Genomic DNA, 21,600 nt, shown 5'->3' on the forward strand with positions numbered 1-21,600 from the left:
CGAGCTGTTTATCAGTTTAACTATTTTCCTTTGATATTTTAGTTAGATAAATGAATAATAATGTACAAAAGGCAAGTATACAAGAAATATTTAATACAATTTACATTGAACACTTCCTTTTGCCCGTTTCCTGTCCAGAGACCAACAATCTTATTTCGACGAGATCTCAAAAACGGGAACGACTTGAACAACCAAACTTTGTGAGATGATAGACCTATGTATCTACATGTGTTAACACTATTTTGTTTAATCCGGCGTAACTTCCGGTCGTCACAGGAAGTATTCCAATTTTGATATTTTTAAAAATATTTTGGTTATTTAGCATTGAAGTAACAGTTTAGCTATAGAAATACAAAAAGTCATCTACACATGGTAAAAAAAAGTTCTACTTCCGGTGAGACATCTCATATATCTCAGATAGCCTTCTATTTTAAAAACAAAGTATGAATAAGATCTCAGAAACTGTGATAGATCAAGACACAAAACTTATATATATATTATATCCATTTTCTGTTTACAAGATAACTGGATTTTTTGTGCAGATTAATACATGAGGAACGGAAGACCTTTTTGTTGCTATAGCAACAAGAGTCTAGTTATTATTATTATTATTATTTTTTTCCCAGTTTTTGTCCACAAGATATCTCAGAGATGGCTTGATAGATTTACTTGAAATTTTCAGGATTGATAGAAAATGATCATATCTCTAGGCGATTTTTTTATTTTTTTAAAATTCATTTCCTGTCGTCCGTTTCCTGTCCCGCGACAAAAAGCTTGTCACATCGAGATCTCAGAAACGATAAAGATTTGAACATCCAAACTTTGAGGGATGATAGACCTATAGTTGTAGATGTGTTTAAACATTTTTGTTTTGTTCGGCGTAACTTCCGGTCGTCACCGGAAGCTCTTCAAATTTTTTTGTTTTTACGTATTTAATGTTTTTTCCATAGAATAAAGATATAAGTATAGATCCTAACATATGTCATCTATACAATGTTGAATAAACAAAAAAATTCTACTTCCGGTGAGATATCTCGATTATCTCAGGAAGCTTTTTTAAAACATATTTTGTACCCGCAAGTTCTCAGGTACTGTACGTGATCAAGACACGAAACTTTTACTTATCATAGACATTTGATTGAAGATGTGTTTAAACAGTTTCATTTTGTCTTCCGTCACTTCCGGTCCACAGCGGAAGAGTTCAAACAAATCAAACTGTCTATCCGTTTAACTGTTTTAATTTGATAGTTTTAGCTACTTCGATGAATAATAATGTAAAATAGTAAAGTAACACGATATAAAAAATTTAAATTTCATTAAGCACTTCCGTTTGTCCTTTTTCTGTCCCGAGACAAAAAACCTTATATCGACGAGATCTCAAAAACGGTAACGACTTCAACAACCAAACTTTGTAGGATTATAGACATGTGTATGGACACGTGTTAACACTATTTTATTTCATCCGGCGTAACTTCCGGTCTGCACAGGAAGTACACCCAATTTTGATATTTTTAAAAATATTTTGGTTATTTAGCATTGAAGTAACATTTTAGCTATAGAAATACAAAAAGTCATCTACACATGGTAAAAAAAAGTTCTACTTCCGGTGAGACATCTCATATATCTCAGATAGCCTTCTTTTTTGAAAACAAAGAATAAATAAGATCTCAGAAACTATGATAGATCAAGACACAAAACTTATATATATTATTCATTTTCTGTTTACAAGATAACTGGATTTCTTGTGCAGATTAATACATGAGGAACGGAAGACCTTTTTGTTGCTATAGCAACAAGAGTCTAGTTATTATTATTTTTTTTTTTTTGTCCGTTTTTTGTCCACAAGATTTCTCAGAGATGGCTGGATGGATTTTCTTGAAATTTTCAGGACTGACAGAAAATTATAATATCTCCAGGCGTTTTTTTTTTTTTTTCAAAATTCACTTCCTGTCGTCCGTTTCCTGTCCCGCGACAAAAAGCTATGGACAATGAGATCTCAGAAACGATAAAGACTTGAACATCCAAACTTTGAGGGATGATAGACCTATAGTTGTAGATGTGTTTAAACTATTTTGTTTTGTTCGTCGTAACTTCCGGTCGTCACCGGAAGCTCTTCAAAAATTATGCTTTTTCGCATTTAATATATTTCTCGGAGAATTGAAATATAAGTATAAATGCTTACATATGTCATCTATCCGATGATTAATAAACATAAAAATTCTACTTCCGGTGAGATATCTCAAATATCTCATGTAGCCTTTTTTTAAACAAATGTTTGAACCCCGAGATCTCAGAAACTGTAAGTGATCAAAACACGAAACTTACAGGGATGATAGACATTTGATAGAAGATGTGTTTAACCGTTTTTATTTGGTCGACCGTCACTTCCCGTCCACACAGGAAGAGTTCAAACAAATCAAGTTTTTTAAAAGTTTAACTCGATTTTTCAGAGATGCATGGATGGATTTTCTTGAAATTTATAGGACTGATAGGGAACAATAAAATCTAGAGGAGTTTTTTTTCATTTTTTCAAAATTCCCTTCCTGTCGTCCGTTTCCTGTCCCGCGATAAAAAGCTATGGACAATGAGATCTCAGAAACGATAAAGACTTGAACATCCAAACTTTGAGGGATGATAGACCTATAGCTGTAGATGTGTTTAAACTATTTTGTTTTGTTCGTCGTAACTTCCGGTCGTCACCGGAAGCACATCAAAAATTATGTTTTTACGCATTTTATTTGTTTAACACTGAAATGATATAAAGGTATAAACGCTTTCATATGTCATCTATCCGATGATTAATAAACAAAAAAAATTACTTCCGGTGATATATCTCAAATATCTCAGGTAGTCTTTTTAAAACAAATATTATGACAGCGAAGTCTCATAAACTGTAAGTGACCAAGACACAAAACTTACACGGATGATAGACATTTGATAGAAGATGTGTTTAACCGTTTTTATTTTGTCAACCGTCACTTCCGGTCCACACCGAAAGAGTTCAAACAATCCGTGTTGTTTAGGAGATTTACTGTTTTTGTTTGACAAAAGAAGACAAATTGATAGTCAATTAAGTCCTGTTGTCTAATGGTTATGAAATACTGAGAGAAGCAATGTCTTACAGTTAAATTGATACATGTATATCAAAACGGAAGACCTTTTTGTTGCTTTTGCAACAAGAGTCTAGTTCTTATTATTATTCTTATTTTTTTCCCCGATTTTCTCAGAGATGACTGGATATATTTCCTTGAAATTTTCAGGAATACTAGGAAATGATAAACGCTAGGGACGTTTTTTTTCATTTTTTCAAAATTCATATCCGTTCGTCCGTTTCCTGTCCCGCAACAAAAAACCTTGTCACCTCGAGATCATAAAAATTGTAAAGATTTGAACAACGAAACTTTGTACGATAATAGACCTGTGTATGTAAATGTGTTTAAACACTTTTGTTTTGTTCGTCGTAACTTCCGGTCGTCACCGGAAGCTCTTCAAAAATAATTATTTCACGCAATAAATTCATTTTCCACAAATTAAATATATAAGTATAAATTTATGCATAGGTAATCTATGCGATGTTAACTCAACAAAAAAATTCTACTTCCGGTGAGATATCTCAAATATCTCAGGTAGCTTTTTTGAAACACATTTTGTACAAACGAGATCTCAGAAACTATAAGTGATCAAAGCACAAAACTTTCATGGATGATAGACATTTGATTGAAGATGTGTTTAACCGGTTTCATTTGTCTTCCGTCACTTCCGGTCCACACAGGAAGAGTTCAAACAAATCGAGCTATTTATCAGTTTAACTTATTTCCATTGATATTTGTAGTGTGCTGGATTAGAAATGAAGTACAAAGGGCAAGTATACAAGAAATATTAAATACAATTTAGATTGAGCACTTCCGTTTGCCCGTTTACTGTCCCGCGATGAAAAAGCTTGTATCAACGAGATCTCAGAAACGGTAAAGACTTGAACATCCAAACTGTGTGGGATGATAGACCCATAGCTGTAGATGTGTTTAAACTATTTTGTTTTGTTCGTCGTTACTTCCGGTCGTCACCGGAAGCTCTTCAAAAATAACTACTTTTTCCGCATAAAATTCCTTTTCCATAAAATAAATATTTAAGTATAAAACTATGCATAGGTTGTCTATGCGATGTTAACTTAACAAAAAATTTTTACTTCCGGTGAGATATCTCAAATATCTCAGGTAGCTTTTTTGAAACACATTTTGTACAAACGAGATCTCAGAAACTATAAGAGATCAAAGCACAAAACTTTCATGGATGATAGACATTTAATTGAAGATATGTTTAACCGGTCTCATTTTGTCTTCCGTCACTTCCGGTCCACACAGAAAAGAGTTCAAACAAATAAAGCTGTTTATCAGTTTAACTGTTTTCCATTGAAATTTGTAGTGAAGTCGATAAAAAATTAAGTAGAAAGGGCAAGTATAAAAAAAATATTAATTACAATTTACATTGAGCACTTCCGTTTGTCCGTTTCCTGTCCCGAGACAAAAAACCTTGATTCCTGGAGATCTCAAAAACGGTAACGACTTGAACGATCAAACTTTTTGGGATGATAGACCTATGTATGTACATGTGTATACACTATTTTGTTTTGTTCGGCGTAACTTCCGGTCGTCACTGGAAGCACTTCAAAAATTTGTTTTATTCATTTTACATAAAATGAAAATAACACTATACAATCTTACACATGTCATCTATATAATGTTAAATTGGCAAATAAATTTTACTTCCGGTGAGATATCTCAAATATCTCTACGTAGCTTTCCTTTTAACAAATTTGATGTCCGCGAGATTTTCGTCATTGTAACTGATTGAGACACAAATCTTTCATGATTGATAGAATTTGGATTGGGGATGTGTTTAACGGTTTTAACTTTGTCAACTGTCACTTCCGGTTCTTACCGGAAGGGTTCAAACAAATCCTGTTTTTAACAAGTTTAACTGACTTTCTTGGAATTTCATCTAGCCTGATAAACAGTGATGTACATTAAGCAAATGTATGAGAAATACCAGCTTTTGTTTTTAGTAATCACTTTCGTTCGTCCGTTTCGGTCCCGAGACAAAAAATATTGTTTCAAAGAGATCTCAAATTTTGCAGAGACGTGAACAACAAAACTTTGAGGAGAGATTGACATGATTGTACAAATGGTTAACATTTTTGTTTAGTTCGGCGTTACTTCCGGTCGTCACAGAAATTATTCAAAAATTGATTTCTTTTTCATTCTCGTTGTTTTACATGTAAGTAACGTCTGGATATATCATTCACAATAATTATCATATCCACTTTTTTTTCTATGTGAGAGAAGCAATGTCTTACAGTTAAATTAATACATGTATATCAAAACGGAAGACCTTTTTGTTGCTTTTGCAACAAGAGTCTAGTTTTTTACTATTCTTCTTAGAGACGTTGGACCACTTGGGATGTGTGTGTCCACCTTGGCTTAATAACATATCAAAGGTCAAGTTTTTTCGAAAATCAGCGTAATAATGAGGTTTCATCTTTTTTGTTTACGATTATATATAAAAAAAAACCTTTTCATTGATATCATAGAACTTCTTATGACATTTCAAAATATAACCCTTCAACAAGTTTTCTTTTGAGCTGGTTCATTTCATCTTGATTTTGAAGGACTGTCTCAGTCTTTTTATTATTGAAAAAAAAGTAATTTATGCTTTTGTTCGCAGTTCGATATTTCTGATGAATATTTGAATAATTTGAATTTAATAATTAAAACATGTTACTATTTAACTAAACGAATTTGTAAAAGTTTTTTATTTTTTAATATACCCATGATGGCATCAAGTACTCTTTTGAGCTTGTACATTTCATCTTGATTTCGAAGGACTGTCTTAGCCAAGTCGGCCTCTTTATCTTTGAAAAAGATTAATTACAATTTCTTTTTAAATAAGATATATATTCACAGGGGTAGTAACTTTATACACATACTAGTACTGATTTATGCTTTTGTTCCAAGTTCCATATTTCTGATGAATATTCTAATAATTTGAATTCCCTGATTAATAACTATTTAACTAAACGAATTTGTAAAAGTGTTATAATTTTTTAACATACCCTTGATGGCAATAAGTTCTCTTCTGAGCTGGTTTTGAATTCGAAGGACTTCGTCATCATCTGCAATCTCTCTAGAGTATAACTGTTGAGAAACTGTTAAACCAAGAGCGGCCAAGAGAAATACACAAATATAACGGTTCCTCATCATATTGATTATAATTAGGCTGTACATATATGTGGTAAATATGATGCTTGTTATGTTTCAAGTCAGTTTACAATATACAAGAGGAAGGTAGTAATAAGCAAATAGGAACTAAGTTTAGATTCAAATGAACATTTCCTGCTTGCGGAAGGAAATCTGTTCTTCTCGTTTTTCATATTTTGTTAATCCCGAATGAAATAACTTTTTGTATTGTATTTTTTGTATTTTGTATTTGTATTTTGTATAAGGCCTATGGACTTTTTTATATATATTATTTCATAACTTTTATACTATGGAAGTTCTTTTCATTTACTCCTTGAAAGCTGAACGAATTTGGAAACTTGTTAAATTGAATTGTTACAATTTTCCTCAAATAATTTTTTTCATACAGATTTGGAATCGTTGTTAGATTGATTTACTTTAAAAAAATACAATTCAATACTTTTTTTTTACCGATTTCTTTCCAAAGTAGATAATCTTGAACAAAGTGTAGAGTTTGTTTATTGTATCCTATTGTTATAATACAAGTTTTCGAGTGTGATCTCACCTCTGTATGTGCATAAGAATTGTGTGTACAGTAAAATTCTAAATATATGCTAAAATTTGCGCTACGCGTACAGTATGAAATAATGACAACTCATGTTATTCTGAGGAACTTTTCTCCATTTTGCAATGACATAAAAATCCAGGTCAGACTACTCTCTTGAGGTATATATATATAGCTACCTCTACATGTCAAATTGATTCATTTGATTAAAATATTCGACTGTTTGCAGAACTACGTTTTCCATTTGTTATTTCGCCTCGTCAAACAGTGCTATATTGATGTTGTCTTATAGTTTTTGACTCCATCTTATCGGACACTTTAAACATTTAGAGTTCCTGCTGTGATCTTGTCTTTAAGTGTTCGACTTCATCTTTATGGGACAATTTGTTTAGACATCATTTGTTTGAAGAAATAAAAGAGAGAGAGAGAAAGATAGAGAAAGAGAGGAGGTACATTTCACATGTAATTCACAATATGAGGCATTGTTTTTTAAATGCTAGTAGTAGTTTCTATATATTAATAACCTTTCTATCGTTCAAGTAATGCACATTGTGATAGAATCCAACAAAGCAGCTTCAGTCAGAATTCACGTACTACACCTGTCAATGAAATCAGCCCACGATAATGTTTTTTCAAGTCCGAAGAAAACAGAAATACATTTAACAGTAAAGTATTTTACAGTGTTTTAATCAATAATGTGATTCTTACACACTAAGTGTGTGAAAGTTAATTTGTATACTACGTTGTTTAAACAGAAAACTACACGTGTAACACACCCTCTTTTTCACAGAGTGTATATGTGTGTGCAAATTATATTGTGAACCATGAACAACAATTTGTTTTTACCATCTTTAAAGTGCAGCCCAATCATTCCCATTTCGATTTCTTTTTCATTCGATGATATTTTTAATTGAGGTTGCTTATCAAACTTGCCGGCAGTCGAGGACACCCTTCCCCCCTTTTCTCTTACCTTCTTCGAGTTCATTGTAATCATGCGTTTAAAATAAAAAATTGTGATAAAAAAAGTTTAGGAAAGCTTTATATTACAAAATATTTTTACTTCCTGTACTTTGGTGAATCACCAATGGAAGCCGTAAGGTACTTGTATTTAACTGACTCGAGACTACACCTTGGAATAGTTTTTCAAATTGCTGGATTTATAAAAGATACAATGTAGCAAAGTGCATCAGAAGAATATATACATGTAGTTCATATATGCAAAAATACATACAATTTTGTATTTAAACACTTAAAAGGACTGCGAACGATAGCATTGTCTAGCCTCTTAAATAAAAGTCATTTTTTGATATTTGATTTTTTAAATTTGTTATTTTTTTTTATTATAATGTAAACATTTATGTATCTTTTCATTAAATATAAATGATTTGGTAAAACAAAGAGAGATATCTTTGTATTTGGGTTGAAATAACTCATTTCATAATAGAAACTAACGGAAAACGATTTTTTTTCTCAAAATTACCCCCCCCCCCCCCCGTAAAACAAAAGTTCCTTTTGAGAGGTTTTAAATATCATGTTTTAGAATATCTATACCAAAGGGTTTGTTGTTTCACTGATTAGCTGATTAGTTTCTGAGATGATTTTGAAAGATTAACACAATATATTCATATGTAAAAGTTCGACCCCCCCATTGTGGCCCCACCCTACCCCTGGGGGTAATGATTGGAACAAACTTGAATCTATCCTACAGGAGAATGTTTCCACACAATTTTTAGCTTTTCTGGCTAATTGCTTTCTGAGAAGAAGATTTTTAAAGATAAACTCTATATATTCATGTAAAACTTTTGACCCCCCGCCCCCCTATTGTGGCCTCACCTTACCCCCGGGGACAATGATTTGAACAAACTTTTATCTACCCTGAGGATGCTTCCACACAAGTTTTAGCTTTTCTGGTCAAATAGTTTTTGGGAAGAAGATTTTTTAAAAATATTTAAAAATTATCAATAAATCAGAATTATATCCCCTTGAAAGTTAGCGTGGTCCTTCATTTTAACAAACTTGAATCCCTTTTACCCAGTGATGCTTTGTGCCACGTTTGGTTGAAATTGGCCCAGTGGTTCTTGAGAAGAAGTCGAAAATGGAAAAAAGTTTACAGACTGACGGACGGACAGACGGACGCTGGACAAAAAGTGATCAGAAAAGTTCACTTGAGCTTTCAGCTCAGGTGAGCTAAAATGGTAACAATTGGCCATGTAGTTTTTAAGAAGTTAAAAATGTACAATTGGTAATAGACGACGCTTGTCATACGATGACGGACGAATACTAGTTGCAAGTAAGTGACTTAGGTGACCCAAAATGTATACAATTAAATAAAAATACATTTACACAATCTTCAACAAAGTAAACACAGATCTTAGCGCTGAATTCATAATTTATATCAGGATTTTAAATTATGTTAAGCTGACGAAATATCATACAGTATTTAATTTGTTTCAAGGCATGGTATAGGACGAATATCGGTTAAATTAAATATAGTCGTCAAAATACTAATCAAATCTTGATTTACTTTGGTCCTTCTTTCATGATATCCACACCTGTAAATTGTTTTGGGGGTAGATAATACCAACAAGTTTTTGCGAAATCTTTCAAACCTTCAACATGATTAATAGATACGTGGATCTAATTAAAAATAAATACAAAAATATGATTTCAGAATAACAACGATCAATTTAAACTTATGATTACAGTCCCTAAAGTGCGATTTACTTTGATCACTCTAGACATTACATGTAACATACAACATCAGTTTTGAATATAATTCTGTGTTAGCGAAGTGTCGTCTATTATTCTCACATGATTCTCCTTCAAGTCTCTTGATCTTCGTCCCCAAAATCATCGTATCATTAAGAACAAACCCTTTGAAAGCTTATGATCCAGTGCCTTGCAGCTTATTAATTTACTTATCCTTTTTGCACCCTGCTCTTGTTTATAAAAAAACTGTCCGAGGCTGAGCACATACGAACTTATGAAAACAAACCCACTTTCAACCTAGTGGCTAAATACAGGAGGCCACTCGAAGAAAATTTTAAAAATCTGCTGGAAAGTTACCATATCGAAATGCTTGAATGGTAGTGTAGTGTTTTGTAGCTTTTGTTTTGACTTTATATATCTTGTACATTTTTTATTGGAATGGCCCCATTTATATAAGATAACACGTAAACAAAAAGCAACCTTCTTCCGTTGTACAACATAAGTAAGTTTCAATAGTTTATTCTTATTTTTTTTGAAACGTAGACGTTTATACATGTATAGGATTCACATTTATCCTAAATAAAAAGCTAACAATGCTTGTTTTTATTTCATTGACATTGCTGTTTTCTTGTAGTGAATGTGTCTTAATTTAACTTAAGAGATAACGTGGAACATACTTGACGAATAAAATAGTTATGAAGAGACTGTTTATAATTGTAATTTGCATTTATTGATTTGAATTCCTAACCGGTCAAATGCTGTTTGATAATCTTGGAGCTCGACAGGAACAAAACAACTTAAACTTGGACTTCACCAAAAGTGTACATCAGCAATTATCTGAAGGTATTGAAAAAAAGTTGATGGATAAAATTGATGAAGTGGGAAACGTAATGGAAACAAAATTTAGTCAGATGATAGAGACTACAATAAGAACAAGAGGCCCATGGGGCCACATCGCTCACCTGAGCAACAATGGCTTTATATGAGTGTACAAAGGATATTGTGCCATATGGCCCTTCACTTGAAAAAAAAGAATACCATAAAATAAACAAAATTTTACACTTATTTTCCTACACTTAATCTTTGCCATTGTCCCCTTATGAAATACCATTTTTACTCAAAAATACGATCCTGTGCAAGATATAAAACAAAATTTTTGGATGGGGTACAATGTTAACTCTCAAACCTTTTATTTTAGTTCTGCCCCCTCACTAAAAGACGATCTAACTTTATATGAGAATATGCATATATATAGGTGCATATTCATCTTCAACTACATTGTACTAGCTAGTTATTGTATTTTATTTAAAAAATTCCTACATTTGAAAGAAAAAAACTGTACCTCAGGGCACTCAAATCAAGAACATTCAAAAATTTGATTGGTCTTTCACATTATAAACGATTGTTGTTTACAAGGTGTGAACTCGTGCGACGTTTTTTAACCTTACTCACTTGATCGATGAATACACTTGATTGAAAATGCTATCATGTGATATGTTAAAGAGCTATTACATGTATAATCAATGAATAGGCGTCGGACCCCCCTCCCCCTCCCCTCCACCCACACTTTTTTTGGCAAAGTCGGACATAGCCGTATTCAAAATCTTTTTCTTTTTTGCTTGTCAAGATTTCTGGTAAGTCTATCCACGCCCCCTCCCCCACCTCAATGAGCCTCAGTCTGCAATGTATTGACAGGCATATCGCTCTATTTTACCAAGGCCCGTCCTTTATTTTCATCTTTATTCAAAATCAACATTTACAAATGGCTACAAATCAAGATGATTTTCCACTGTAATATTTTTGTTAAGAATAGCGATAATACATTTATCCCAGTAACAGTAATGTTTTAAACTATTTTAAAGAGGTCTGAAAAACCAACAAAATTGGTGTAGATTCATCGTATAAGGAGAGGGCTCCAAAAAGTTGTTACAGCATATAATCCTTCTAATTTTTCTGTACAAATATTTAACGTTTAGTGAGACATTTCTAGTGATAAACTACAGCGTCAATTGCAGAATTATAAGGAAGATACAGAACTCACAATTCTGCTTGGTTTGAGTGAATTTTTTGTTCACAAGAGTTAATTACATTCAACATAAGATTTTTAAACTTGGTATTTCCTATTCAGAATGAACAAAACCATGGCCTCAGTTCTGTGAGCAAAACTCTGTACCTTGCTTATAATTCGAAACTTGACACAGCTGAATATGGTTTGTAAAGACAAAATTGTACGTTGCATTATAATCAACCATTACGTAGAGATCGTACCGAATTACCAATAGAATGTATATTATTTATAATATAATATGTTGTAAGTGCATCAGATTTTGCTCATTTTGCACAGGTAGACAATGAACTGTCTGATTTACTGAAGTCTATATTTCATTCGATACGTAAAAATTCCAAAACACAGGCGATATTTCCCCTTACAATGCATAAACGAAATTCAAAACAACGTAAAACCACAGTCACGATTGAAAATGTAAACGTACTGAAAGATTTAACCTCAATTCACTTAACGAAATCGGCACAAATATGTTTAGCATGTTTCAAGTATCCCTTCGCACGTAAACTGTTGCACAGCAAGCAAATACATCTTTGTCAGTTTGACCCGTTTGTCATGCGTCAACATTCAAACATTGCTGCTTTATACAAAGAACTTTCGTTTTCGATATGGAATACCGAACCCGAAGTTATAAACTGACTGACCGCGATTATCTCCATTTTTATTTTCGTAAATTACTCAAATTTGAAACAGAATTCGCTGAAAAATTTTGCAATTTATATTTTCCTTACCATAAGGATTATTTATGCAAAATTACATTGAATTTGACTCAGTAATCCTTGAGAAGAAGATTTTTAAAAATGCACCCCCCTTTTTCTACATTTTTGAGGTTTTCTCCGTTTTAAATAAAGATCGGTCTTTCATTTCTGCAATTTATAATTACCTTTCTATAGGGATGCTTTGTGCCAAATTTGGTTGAAATTGGAATTGTGGTTTTAGAGAAGAAGTTCAAAATGTGAAAAGTTTACAGACGGACAGACAGACGGACGGACAGACGGACGACGGACAAAATGTGATCAGAATAGCTCACTTGAGCTTTCAGCTCAGGTGAGCTAAAAATTGTTGAAAAGAAAATGATCATCGCCAGAAACGTAAGTTCACATTCTTTAGTCAAAAAGGATGGAAAAAATTGATCTCACAAATACAACACGTAGCGCAATGGACATTTTAAAAGGCATGGAAACAAAGCTAAATAATCTTACAGAAAAGTTTAAAAATTTCATCGACCGACAAGAATTTGCAGATTTGCTTTATGGAAGCATTTCTACAATGAAGTCGGAACAGCAAATCTTAAGACAGGATATGCTATCTTTTACAACCTACTTAGATGGAAAAGCGGAAACTCTTTTAAATAACAGTGATATGAATAGGTTTAATATCAAAAAAGAATTGATTGACGGGCAACAGAGGAACTACGAGAGACCTTCAAATATTTCAGGAAATGTTACAAAACAATTTATCCGCAATAGTTTCTGCGTTTGAGTCTCTTTTCAAAATGACGAACCAGACGGGGTCAGTTTGTACAAAAACAATGGCAGGTGAATTTGGCGACAAAGAACTTAGTCTTGAAAAAATGTTTATAGATGGATTAACGATTTTACCATTATTTTAGAAAAGACACGGATGGAAAGAGAAAGTCTTCTTAGAGAGGTAGGGAATATATCGGTACAGTTTTCTACAAAAGATGAAGTACTTGTTGTTGGATTAAATAGGTCTTCTATTGAAATGCTACATCAGTACCTTTTAACGATGCGGAATCCTCATCATTTGAACGTACAACTACCTATAAAAATGATTCAAATACCATAACAGGTATGTATATTTTTATCAATCAAGACGATCCATATTTTTGAGAAATCAAAAGGTATAAGAATAGTTGGATTGACATGAGTATATGTACACTGAAAAGTTATTTGCAGGCTCTGATTGTGCTGATATTTTGAAGAAATATCCTAAGACCAGAGGGAAGGATGGCGTTTACAATATAACGGTTTTTTAAAAAATACCGGTAATACAAAATCCGTATATTGCGATATGACCACCGACAACGGAGGATGGACGGTAATATATGCTTAATTCTAATATTACATTTTTAGAATTAGTTTAAGATGCTCTAGTCTCTAATCATATATAAAGACAACATAAATATTTTCCACCCGTCATTATAGTCATACTATACCTAACTTTTATTCGTTTTTTCATAAAAGAAACAATATTTTCTGTCTGAATGATTACTTTCAAGCAAAAAGAAATAAAGGAGAAGAGCGTACAATGCCTGTCGAATCCCCTGAGCCTACATGTAGGATATTCAAACGATCTATATGTACATCTTATATAAAGAAATCTTACCTTTTAACGTGTGCGTCTGAAGGGGTGTTAAATATTTCCAAAACAATTATATTTTATTAATAAAAAATGTTTAATCTAAAAGGAAGTTAAAGCGCAGAAATTAAGAAGAAAACGCCCACGATGATTCGAACAGCCTTTCAGCTGAGAGGAATTATCTACAACCCACCGCCTATCACACTGAGCTACAATGGTACATAATAACTTTAATAGTTTGACAAACTCCAAATTAAAGGTTTTTGTGAAAACCACGAATTTTGACCCATACTGGGTCTAGCCTCCACTTAAAAAAAATCAATATGAAAAAAGAAAGAAATTAATCTTTTTAATAAAATTGCTGTTAGGATGGAGTCTAGACTTATTCATACTAAAACGCTGTAATTTAGCGCAGTAATTGCTTTAGATTCAGGCATAAAAGGTCGTGTTGTTTAATTTGAAAACCAATACCTCTTGTGTTTACAGAATAAGAGCTTGTTATTAACATGCATCGCGAAATTTATAAAATAAGCAATGTACATGTATACAAGCCAAAGATAAATATTTTAACAACTTTAAAAAAAAGTGTAATTGCTCCAAATGGGGGATATATAACGCATTGTACGCCCCTGTCCTTGAATCTTTTTTAAGTCCGATCTATTAATTTCTTTTAGTCTAAGTGTTGTATTAAATTTCTTTTAGGAATACAAGAATATATCTATATAAATGTTATCATCATAACATTAAACATTGTTTTGAAATATCACAATGTTAAATTGTTCAGATTGTGCAATTATGTAAAATAAAACCAGACATCTTGTTAGGAAAATGAATATGAATTTTTATGTTCATCTTTCCATAAATGTATTAACGATTACTATATATTCTATTTATGGAAAGCATATACAGAATATAACTGACGTTGTTATAATGAGTCTTAAATGATAGTTGTTAAAATATGACATATATTGTTTATTTTGATCGATGTAGTAGAACTTGCTGGTTTGTGTGTGTGTGTGTGTGTGTATATATATATATATATATATATATATATATATATATATATATATATATATATATATATATATATATATATTCCCTTTTCGTATATTTTTGTGCCAATGTTTTCAATAACTATAATTTCTTTGTCGTCATTTTTGAAAGGTTATTCAGCGAAGAATCAATGGATCTGTGAACTTTTACCGCAATTGGAAAGAATACAAAAATGGATTTGGATATGCTGATCATGAATATTGGATAGGTTATTTTATTATGTGCTAAATTTACAAGATCAGGAGATACATGTATACACAGATTGTCTTTATGCATTTTCAAAGTTTTTTTAAATACATGCACTCTGGTACGTTTGCATTGAACTCTAACTTTATCCTCAGACAAGATATACATGTAATTTTGATTATTTTGATGCAATACTTTCTAGAAAAGTATATCAGATATAATTTACTTTTAAGATATGCTTCAAAACTGCAAACATTGATTAACATGCTTTAATTTACATAAATCCATCTTTAAAAGTTATGTAACTACACATCAAAACTTTTTCGAATTTATTTTCAAAAGTAACGATGCATTACAATATATTGTCACTAAAACATACAAAATATATACAAATTGGAAACATTGTCATCAAATCCATTAATACACAGTTTTGAACAATATTAATCTAATTAAATATTTAATTTTAAATAAAACATGTAGTATCAAATACAGGGAATTATATGCTGCATAGACTGACAACACTGAAGCCCCAGGAACTGCGACTAGACATACAGAGATTCAATGCGGAAAAGGCCTTTGCAATATATTCTAACTTTTTTGTTGGTGACGAGGAGAGTAAATATAAACTAAATGTGAAAGGCTACAATGGAACTGCAGATATACAATTAAATGTTTAACACTGACAATATTAAAAACTACAGTTGATTAAATTGGTTGATGATTATAGGTTCATGTATTATATGTATAAAAACGTTATTTTCATTTATTTTGAAATTCCAAACTCAGATAATGAATTGTGTCCGAGGACTTATTTTCACTAAAAATTTGAAAGTCTCAAATATTGTCAACAATTAAAATGTTTCTAAAAAATTCAACCGAAACATTAACAGTTGAAATTATTTTTTTCTAATGTGAAAAACTTCAACGACATTTACTTGATATATTTAAGAAATCGTCTGTACGAAAAGAATTAACAAAATAAATATATTTAAAAAAAACGAAGAAAAATGCATTTTGAAAGAACTGCTTAAGCGACAACAGATTTCCTTTTACGACAATTTTAAAGAAATGCCGTTTTAAGTGCTAAAGAGGTTTTAAGAAAACTCAAACAGATATTCTTAAGGATAAACATGATTTGAGAAAACCCACAAGACATTTAGAATTAATTTCATTACTTTTAAGAAATCTTAACAAAACTCAATGTTGGTCTTAATTTCTTCTATTTAGCTTCATAGAAAATTTAAAATAAATTCCTAAAATCATAAAAAATATCGAGTTGGGCCTGACAGGCGGAAATACAGCAAATAAAAGTTCCCATGTACAGGGCTAATAATGTGGAAATATTAGGGTGGATCTCTACACCAAATAAGTGCTGGAGATTTTTGCTGCATGCATTTGTTGCTAACAGTAGTCCCAGTAACCAACAATATAAGACCCCAAAGTATAGCACCTCTTTTTTTTTTAAATTAACTATATAATTCAATTTCCAGGAAACACCCAAAATTTCCTAATTTTCAAAGTTTTCAGGTTAAATATTTTTATGTTGTGAAATGTTATAAAACTGTGAAATAAGTTACAAAAAATCAAGATTGAAGTTTGTATAAATTTTATTTAAATCTACAAAAAAGTGATATTTAAACATATAAAAAATGATTTTCAAGAAAACAGCTGGATGAAATGCCACAAAAATCTACAAATATAAAGAATATATATAGGTTAATAAGATGAAAAAAAGAAATTTAATGAAATTGAAAAATCCAAAGAAATACTTTATGGTATGAAAGATCCTATTTAAGAGTTATCTTTATTTTACCTGGTCTCAAATAACTTTAACAAATTTCCTATAAAACTTATAATAATCACCAAAAAAGATTATTAAGGAATAAGTTAATGTCAAATATCTAGATATAAGGAAATTTATAGTAATGAATACCATGAATAATAATGTAAGCAAGATATACAGAAAAATCAGATAACCAAAATGACATACATATATTTGTGCATGTGTGGGCAAAAATCAAATAAAATATAATTTGCATAGAGAAAAACAATTAAGGCAATTTTAGGACATATGCATGTACACAAAGCAGGAATAAGGCACATTTAGGACATACACATAAAGGAGACATAACAAAGCACAGTTCTGACACACACAAAGCAGACATGAACAAAAAAGCAGAGTTAAAACATGTACACAGAGACGTACACAACGCAAACATTTAAATCACATGGCACATGAACATTCTTTAAAGCAGTTATATTTTATAAGAAATGAGTATATATATATATATATATATATATATATATATATATATATATATATATATATATATATATATATATATATATATATAGTTACCTTTCAATCTCTACAAACATCTCAAAGAGAAATGGAATCATACTTACATTGTCTGCCATACCTTTTATGATACCCCTCTTTCAATATATATTAAAATTAAATTAATGCAATTAACAACAACAATACAGAAAAAAAGAAATAATACATTACACATTTGCAAAGAGGAAAAACCCCCAGCAGATTAAAATTCCTGGTTGTGAGAAATATAATTTTAATTTGAAAAATGATTTATGATCTTGGAAAAAATGGACCGTGTTTTGGCAACCCTTAAAATACCGTCAGAGTTTGTCTCACTTAGGGTATTCTCTAAACCATCTGGTCCTCCTCTTTCATATGCCATCTTAAGGTGTTGGTATGACAAACCAGATTGTGCTATTTTTCTTAACATGTATTTTGAAAGACAATTTGACAGTGGTTGTAGAGACTCTAAGCATTCATCTGTCTTTGATTTATAATCTATGGAAGATGTTATATACTCTACGCTAAAACTATGTTTCAATAACACATCACAACTTATTTTACACTGCAAAACCAATGACTGCAATGCCTTTACATCTTCATGGGCTGAATGAGCTTTAAAGGACATGGACATACAATCTTTAACCAAGGCTTCAAGTTTGTAGCATTTCCTGTCTGGTAAAGCTTCTCTAAATACAAATAAACTATCAACAAAACCTTCAATTGGTAATGAAAAAGAATTATTTTGACAAGTTTTCAATAAATTAATGGAATCAAATGCTCGACCATTATGACAAACAAGTAATGGGTTGCTATACTGTTTTAACCACTGAGTAAAATCATCTAAACACCCTTCAACAGAAACACTATCAACCTTATTCTTGTGAAAATACATCTTCCCATTTGCAACATATAATCCAGTTACAGCTGTTGCACCGTCTGTGATTGGTGACTTAGGAAAAACGTACCTATTAAAACTGTCTTCTCCAGCCACACATGCCAACTCAATTATATCGCAGGAAGTTCCTGAAAACATAAAATCAAATATCTTATTACATGATATTTACTTGCAACGTTTTGATAAAAATTGCAATGAATATTCATATTTGATTACGTCAAAACATAAATGTTATCTACCCAAGCCAGTGGTCTCCAAGTCAAAATAGATGAATGTATGATTTCCTTTGTCCACCACTGTTGGGGTTGGTCGTACAACTGTATCTGGTATTTCCTCTGTGGATGCTGAAGATGTTGCAGAAGGATTTAGGTCACCAGATTGATATGTTGTCCCTTCCTTAATTTCAGCTGTTGACTCCTGTTATGATAGAAATAATTGGTAAACATTGATAATTTAATGTATTCACATGTCTTTAGGTAAAGACATTATGTATATTTTTTAAAATTGTGTTTTATTTTATATCAATGTCACTGATGCAAACCTTATACAAGTACCTGCAAATCAGTCAAAATGTTCACCTGTTTTGTCGTTGAAGACGAGTTCATGGCGGCGTTTATTGTATGCAATGCTGGATTTGATGTTCTTGTTATATGCGCGTTTGTTCGCAGCACGTGCAAGAAACAGTTGTGTATTCTTTCCAGGTGACAGTAATAGGTTTTCATAAACCTAAAAATATAGAACACAAAGAGAATAAAAATATTACGATAGTATACAAATTTATTGATACATGTAAATATGAATGAAAAATAAATAATATATAAATATAATACAAATTTAAATATGAATATAAACAAACCTTAGAAAGAGCATCATGACCAATATTTTTTTGTGAAATAGCTGCCGCCACTCTGAAGGCGGTGGACTCGTAACCACCATAGAACCTGTTCTTGGGATTCTAAGAGGCCACGATGTTATTAAAGCTCTCATTTCCTTGCGTGCTGCCCATCTTTAAAAGTCTCTCAGCACTGTTGATGAAAGAGTCAAGTATTTTCTGAAGATCTTCCAACAATTGCTCTCCTGGTAAATACTTTCCATTTGGCAGGTTTTTGGGGCCTATAAGGCTCCGGCTTCTTTACAAATCTAAAAATATGAATGAATATATTGTATTATGAAAGTTTATGCAAAAACAAATATAATTTTCATTGATAATGTGAGAATATGTCCATTTATATAATGGTTCTTAACCGCACAAGTCTCCACATTTTGAGTGGTCTCCTGTTACATGAAATGGTATTGCTCTCAAATTATTTTTCAATGATTCCCTCTCTGTATTACCTTTGACAGCATAGGTAAAACATTTTGTGATAGGTTTGATTGCCTTTGGGCCTAAAGCAGAGTACTTCTTCTCCTTCCTTAATTCAAACAGTCTGTTAGTGAAGTTTGTTTTGGTGTGGTTGAAATCACAATGCTTCTCAAGATTTTTATCAAAAGCATTGCTCTGAAAATACAAATAAAAAAAAGAACAAAAATATGAATGTCAATTTAATTTTTTTTACCCTAATGTAATTTTCCATTATTTATCAAGCACAAATACCTTGAAATTGTTGTTGAGTAATTGTCCATAACCAATTTCTTTACATGAAATCCTCTCACTTTCAGGTCTTGTAGCATCTATAACAATACACAAGCATTTGTTAGCTGCATTATGTAGCGCAAAAGTATATTTCATTATATTTTTTAAAATTTTCAAGTATGCTTTACCTCTATTGCCATATCAGATTCCATTGCTTTAGAAGACTTGTCCAAACTTTTGCGACAATCGTGTTGTTTTGCAGGACCATCATTAGCCCTGTCGCAAAACCTACAGGTCTTGCATCTGTAAGAATAGGATACCATTTTCCCCGTATTCATACCTATCATACTTCCATGACCTTAAATTAAAAAAAATCACTTTTATGAAAAACCAGGATTTCTGTACTATATATATATATCCATATTCTATTAGTAATACCTGTCTGGCTAGCTATATATATGCTATTAGTAATACCTGTCTGGCTAGCATAGTTTCTGCCACTTCCATGAGTTTGCCACCCAGCATTAAAACTTACAGTCTCCACACAGTCTGTGCTTTCACACCTATAATTTCAAAATGATCTCCATTGTCAATTGTTGTACAAATTTTTAACAATAAATTTATGGAATGAAAATAAAGACGATGACAATAAGTAAATTATATAATTTTCTTACAGAGTATAATACATAATATATAATGGACACTTGCCTGCTCTTTTCCTCTAATAGCGCTTCACAGCAGGTTTCATCCGCCACTGCCCCGAAAGCTACTCCTGCCTCTCTTTCTCTCTTTTTCAGTGTTGTGGGGGAAACATGGTAAATTCAATGCTCCAAGGAAAGTGTTTACAGCTGTTTCCCCAATGCCACAGAAATACATAGCTGAAAATCATAATTATTATTCACTGAAAATAATTCATTATGCACACATAAGAAATAAAACTTTCATATTTGAAAAAAAGTAAATATACCTACACCCAATTTGGAGTTTATATCCCATACATTGTGACCATGTCTTGTTCCAGTTGGGACGAGCGTTACTTTATGACACTTTATACAATCAATGTGAAGTAAACTACCTTTTTAAAAATATATAAAAATGAAAATTAAGTTGATTATTTATGCAAAAGCTGCAATAACTTATGTTTATGTTCGTGTTACATGTACCAGTATAATGGCTTTAACCTACAAATTTTAAGTATAAGTATTACATAATACCTGGGCCATATCTGGTATCTCCAATGCAAGACGACAACCGCAGAGGTTCTTTGCAGGAATGACATCCTCTAATAAAGCCCTCTATTAGGTAATATATGTCCTCAATGTGTCGCCCTTGCAACTCATAGAAGTTTCCACCTAATAATTAAATAAAGGCATCATATATTGCTAGTCATAAATATATAATTGCATTAAAATACAGGAAGAAAGTAGATAACATCTTTGCATTTATCAATTTTAATAAATAGATGTATTAAAATTTTACCCATATCTTTTGCTTCATCATCATCAGCTTCTGAGGCAACATATTCGTCTGCCTTGACCTTCTCTTCCTCCAGTGGGACATCACTGTTTGAACCTGAAAAAAAAATATTTGTATTTAATTTATGATATGTTATATCTAACATGTTTAAACGTAGTTTCAGTTGGTAAAATTCTTTTAGTTTAGAAAAATACAAATAACAA

At 31.7% G+C, this 21,600-nt stretch overlaps 3 protein-coding genes across 8 annotated transcripts in view; 1 reads left to right on the plus strand and 2 right to left on the minus strand.

The window, feature by feature from the left end:
* Nucleotides 1-6,457, minus strand: part of LOC105342159 (complement C1q-like protein 2) — a 107,268-nt gene extending 100,811 nt beyond the window's left edge. Inside the window, exons 1-2 of one of the 3 annotated variants that reach the window (XR_010712065.1) lie at nucleotides 6,110-6,457; nucleotides 5,762-5,908 (exon numbers count right to left, since the gene is read on the minus strand). The gene's annotated coding sequence lies outside the window, so the exon portion shown is untranslated. Of the gene's footprint in view, nucleotides 1-5,761; nucleotides 5,909-6,109 lie in introns of those variants that run through there. The other 2 variants (XR_010712064.1, XM_066079377.1) reach the window with 2 other exon arrangements.
* The window catches only part of LOC117692745 (fibrinogen-like protein A), a 176,131-nt gene extending 160,242 nt beyond the window's left edge, over nucleotides 1-15,889 (plus strand). For 3 of the 4 annotated variants that reach the window (XR_010712067.1, XR_010712069.1, XR_010712070.1), the window contains one exon: nucleotides 15,059-15,889. The gene's annotated coding sequence lies outside the window, so the exon portion shown is untranslated. The remainder of the gene's footprint in view (nucleotides 1-15,058) is intronic. The other variant, XR_010712068.1, reaches the window with a different exon arrangement.
* A 3,618-nt stretch (nucleotides 15,890-19,507) lies between these two features.
* LOC117692749 (uncharacterized) lies at nucleotides 19,508-20,742 on the minus strand. Its single transcript, XM_066079380.1, has 4 exons — nucleotides 20,630-20,742; nucleotides 20,396-20,484; nucleotides 20,110-20,279; nucleotides 19,508-19,846 (listed from the first exon to the last, which is right to left on the minus strand). Exons 3-4 carry the CDS (start codon nucleotides 20,266-20,268, stop codon nucleotides 19,589-19,591), a joined length of 417 nt encoding a protein of 138 aa, XP_065935452.1. The 5' UTR covers nucleotides 20,269-20,279; nucleotides 20,396-20,484; nucleotides 20,630-20,742; the 3' UTR covers nucleotides 19,508-19,588.
* Between the last annotated feature and the right edge of the window lie 858 nt (nucleotides 20,743-21,600).

This window comes from Magallana gigas, chromosome 3 (assembly GCF_963853765.1).
Source record: "Magallana gigas chromosome 3, xbMagGiga1.1, whole genome shotgun sequence".
NCBI classification, from domain to species: domain Eukaryota; kingdom Metazoa; phylum Mollusca; class Bivalvia; order Ostreida; family Ostreidae; genus Magallana; species Magallana gigas.

What these genes read in the sequence shown, in the direction of transcription:
- LOC117692749 (XM_066079380.1), bottom strand. Translation starts at nt 20,268, where the DNA reads ATGATAGGTATGAATACGGGGAAAATGGTATCCTATTCTTACAGATGC. An exon ending in AATCTGATATGGCAATAGAG is followed by an intron (nt 19,847 to 20,109) that starts GTAAAGCATACT and finishes TTGTATTTTCAG; the next exon opens with AGCAATGCTTTTGATAAAAA.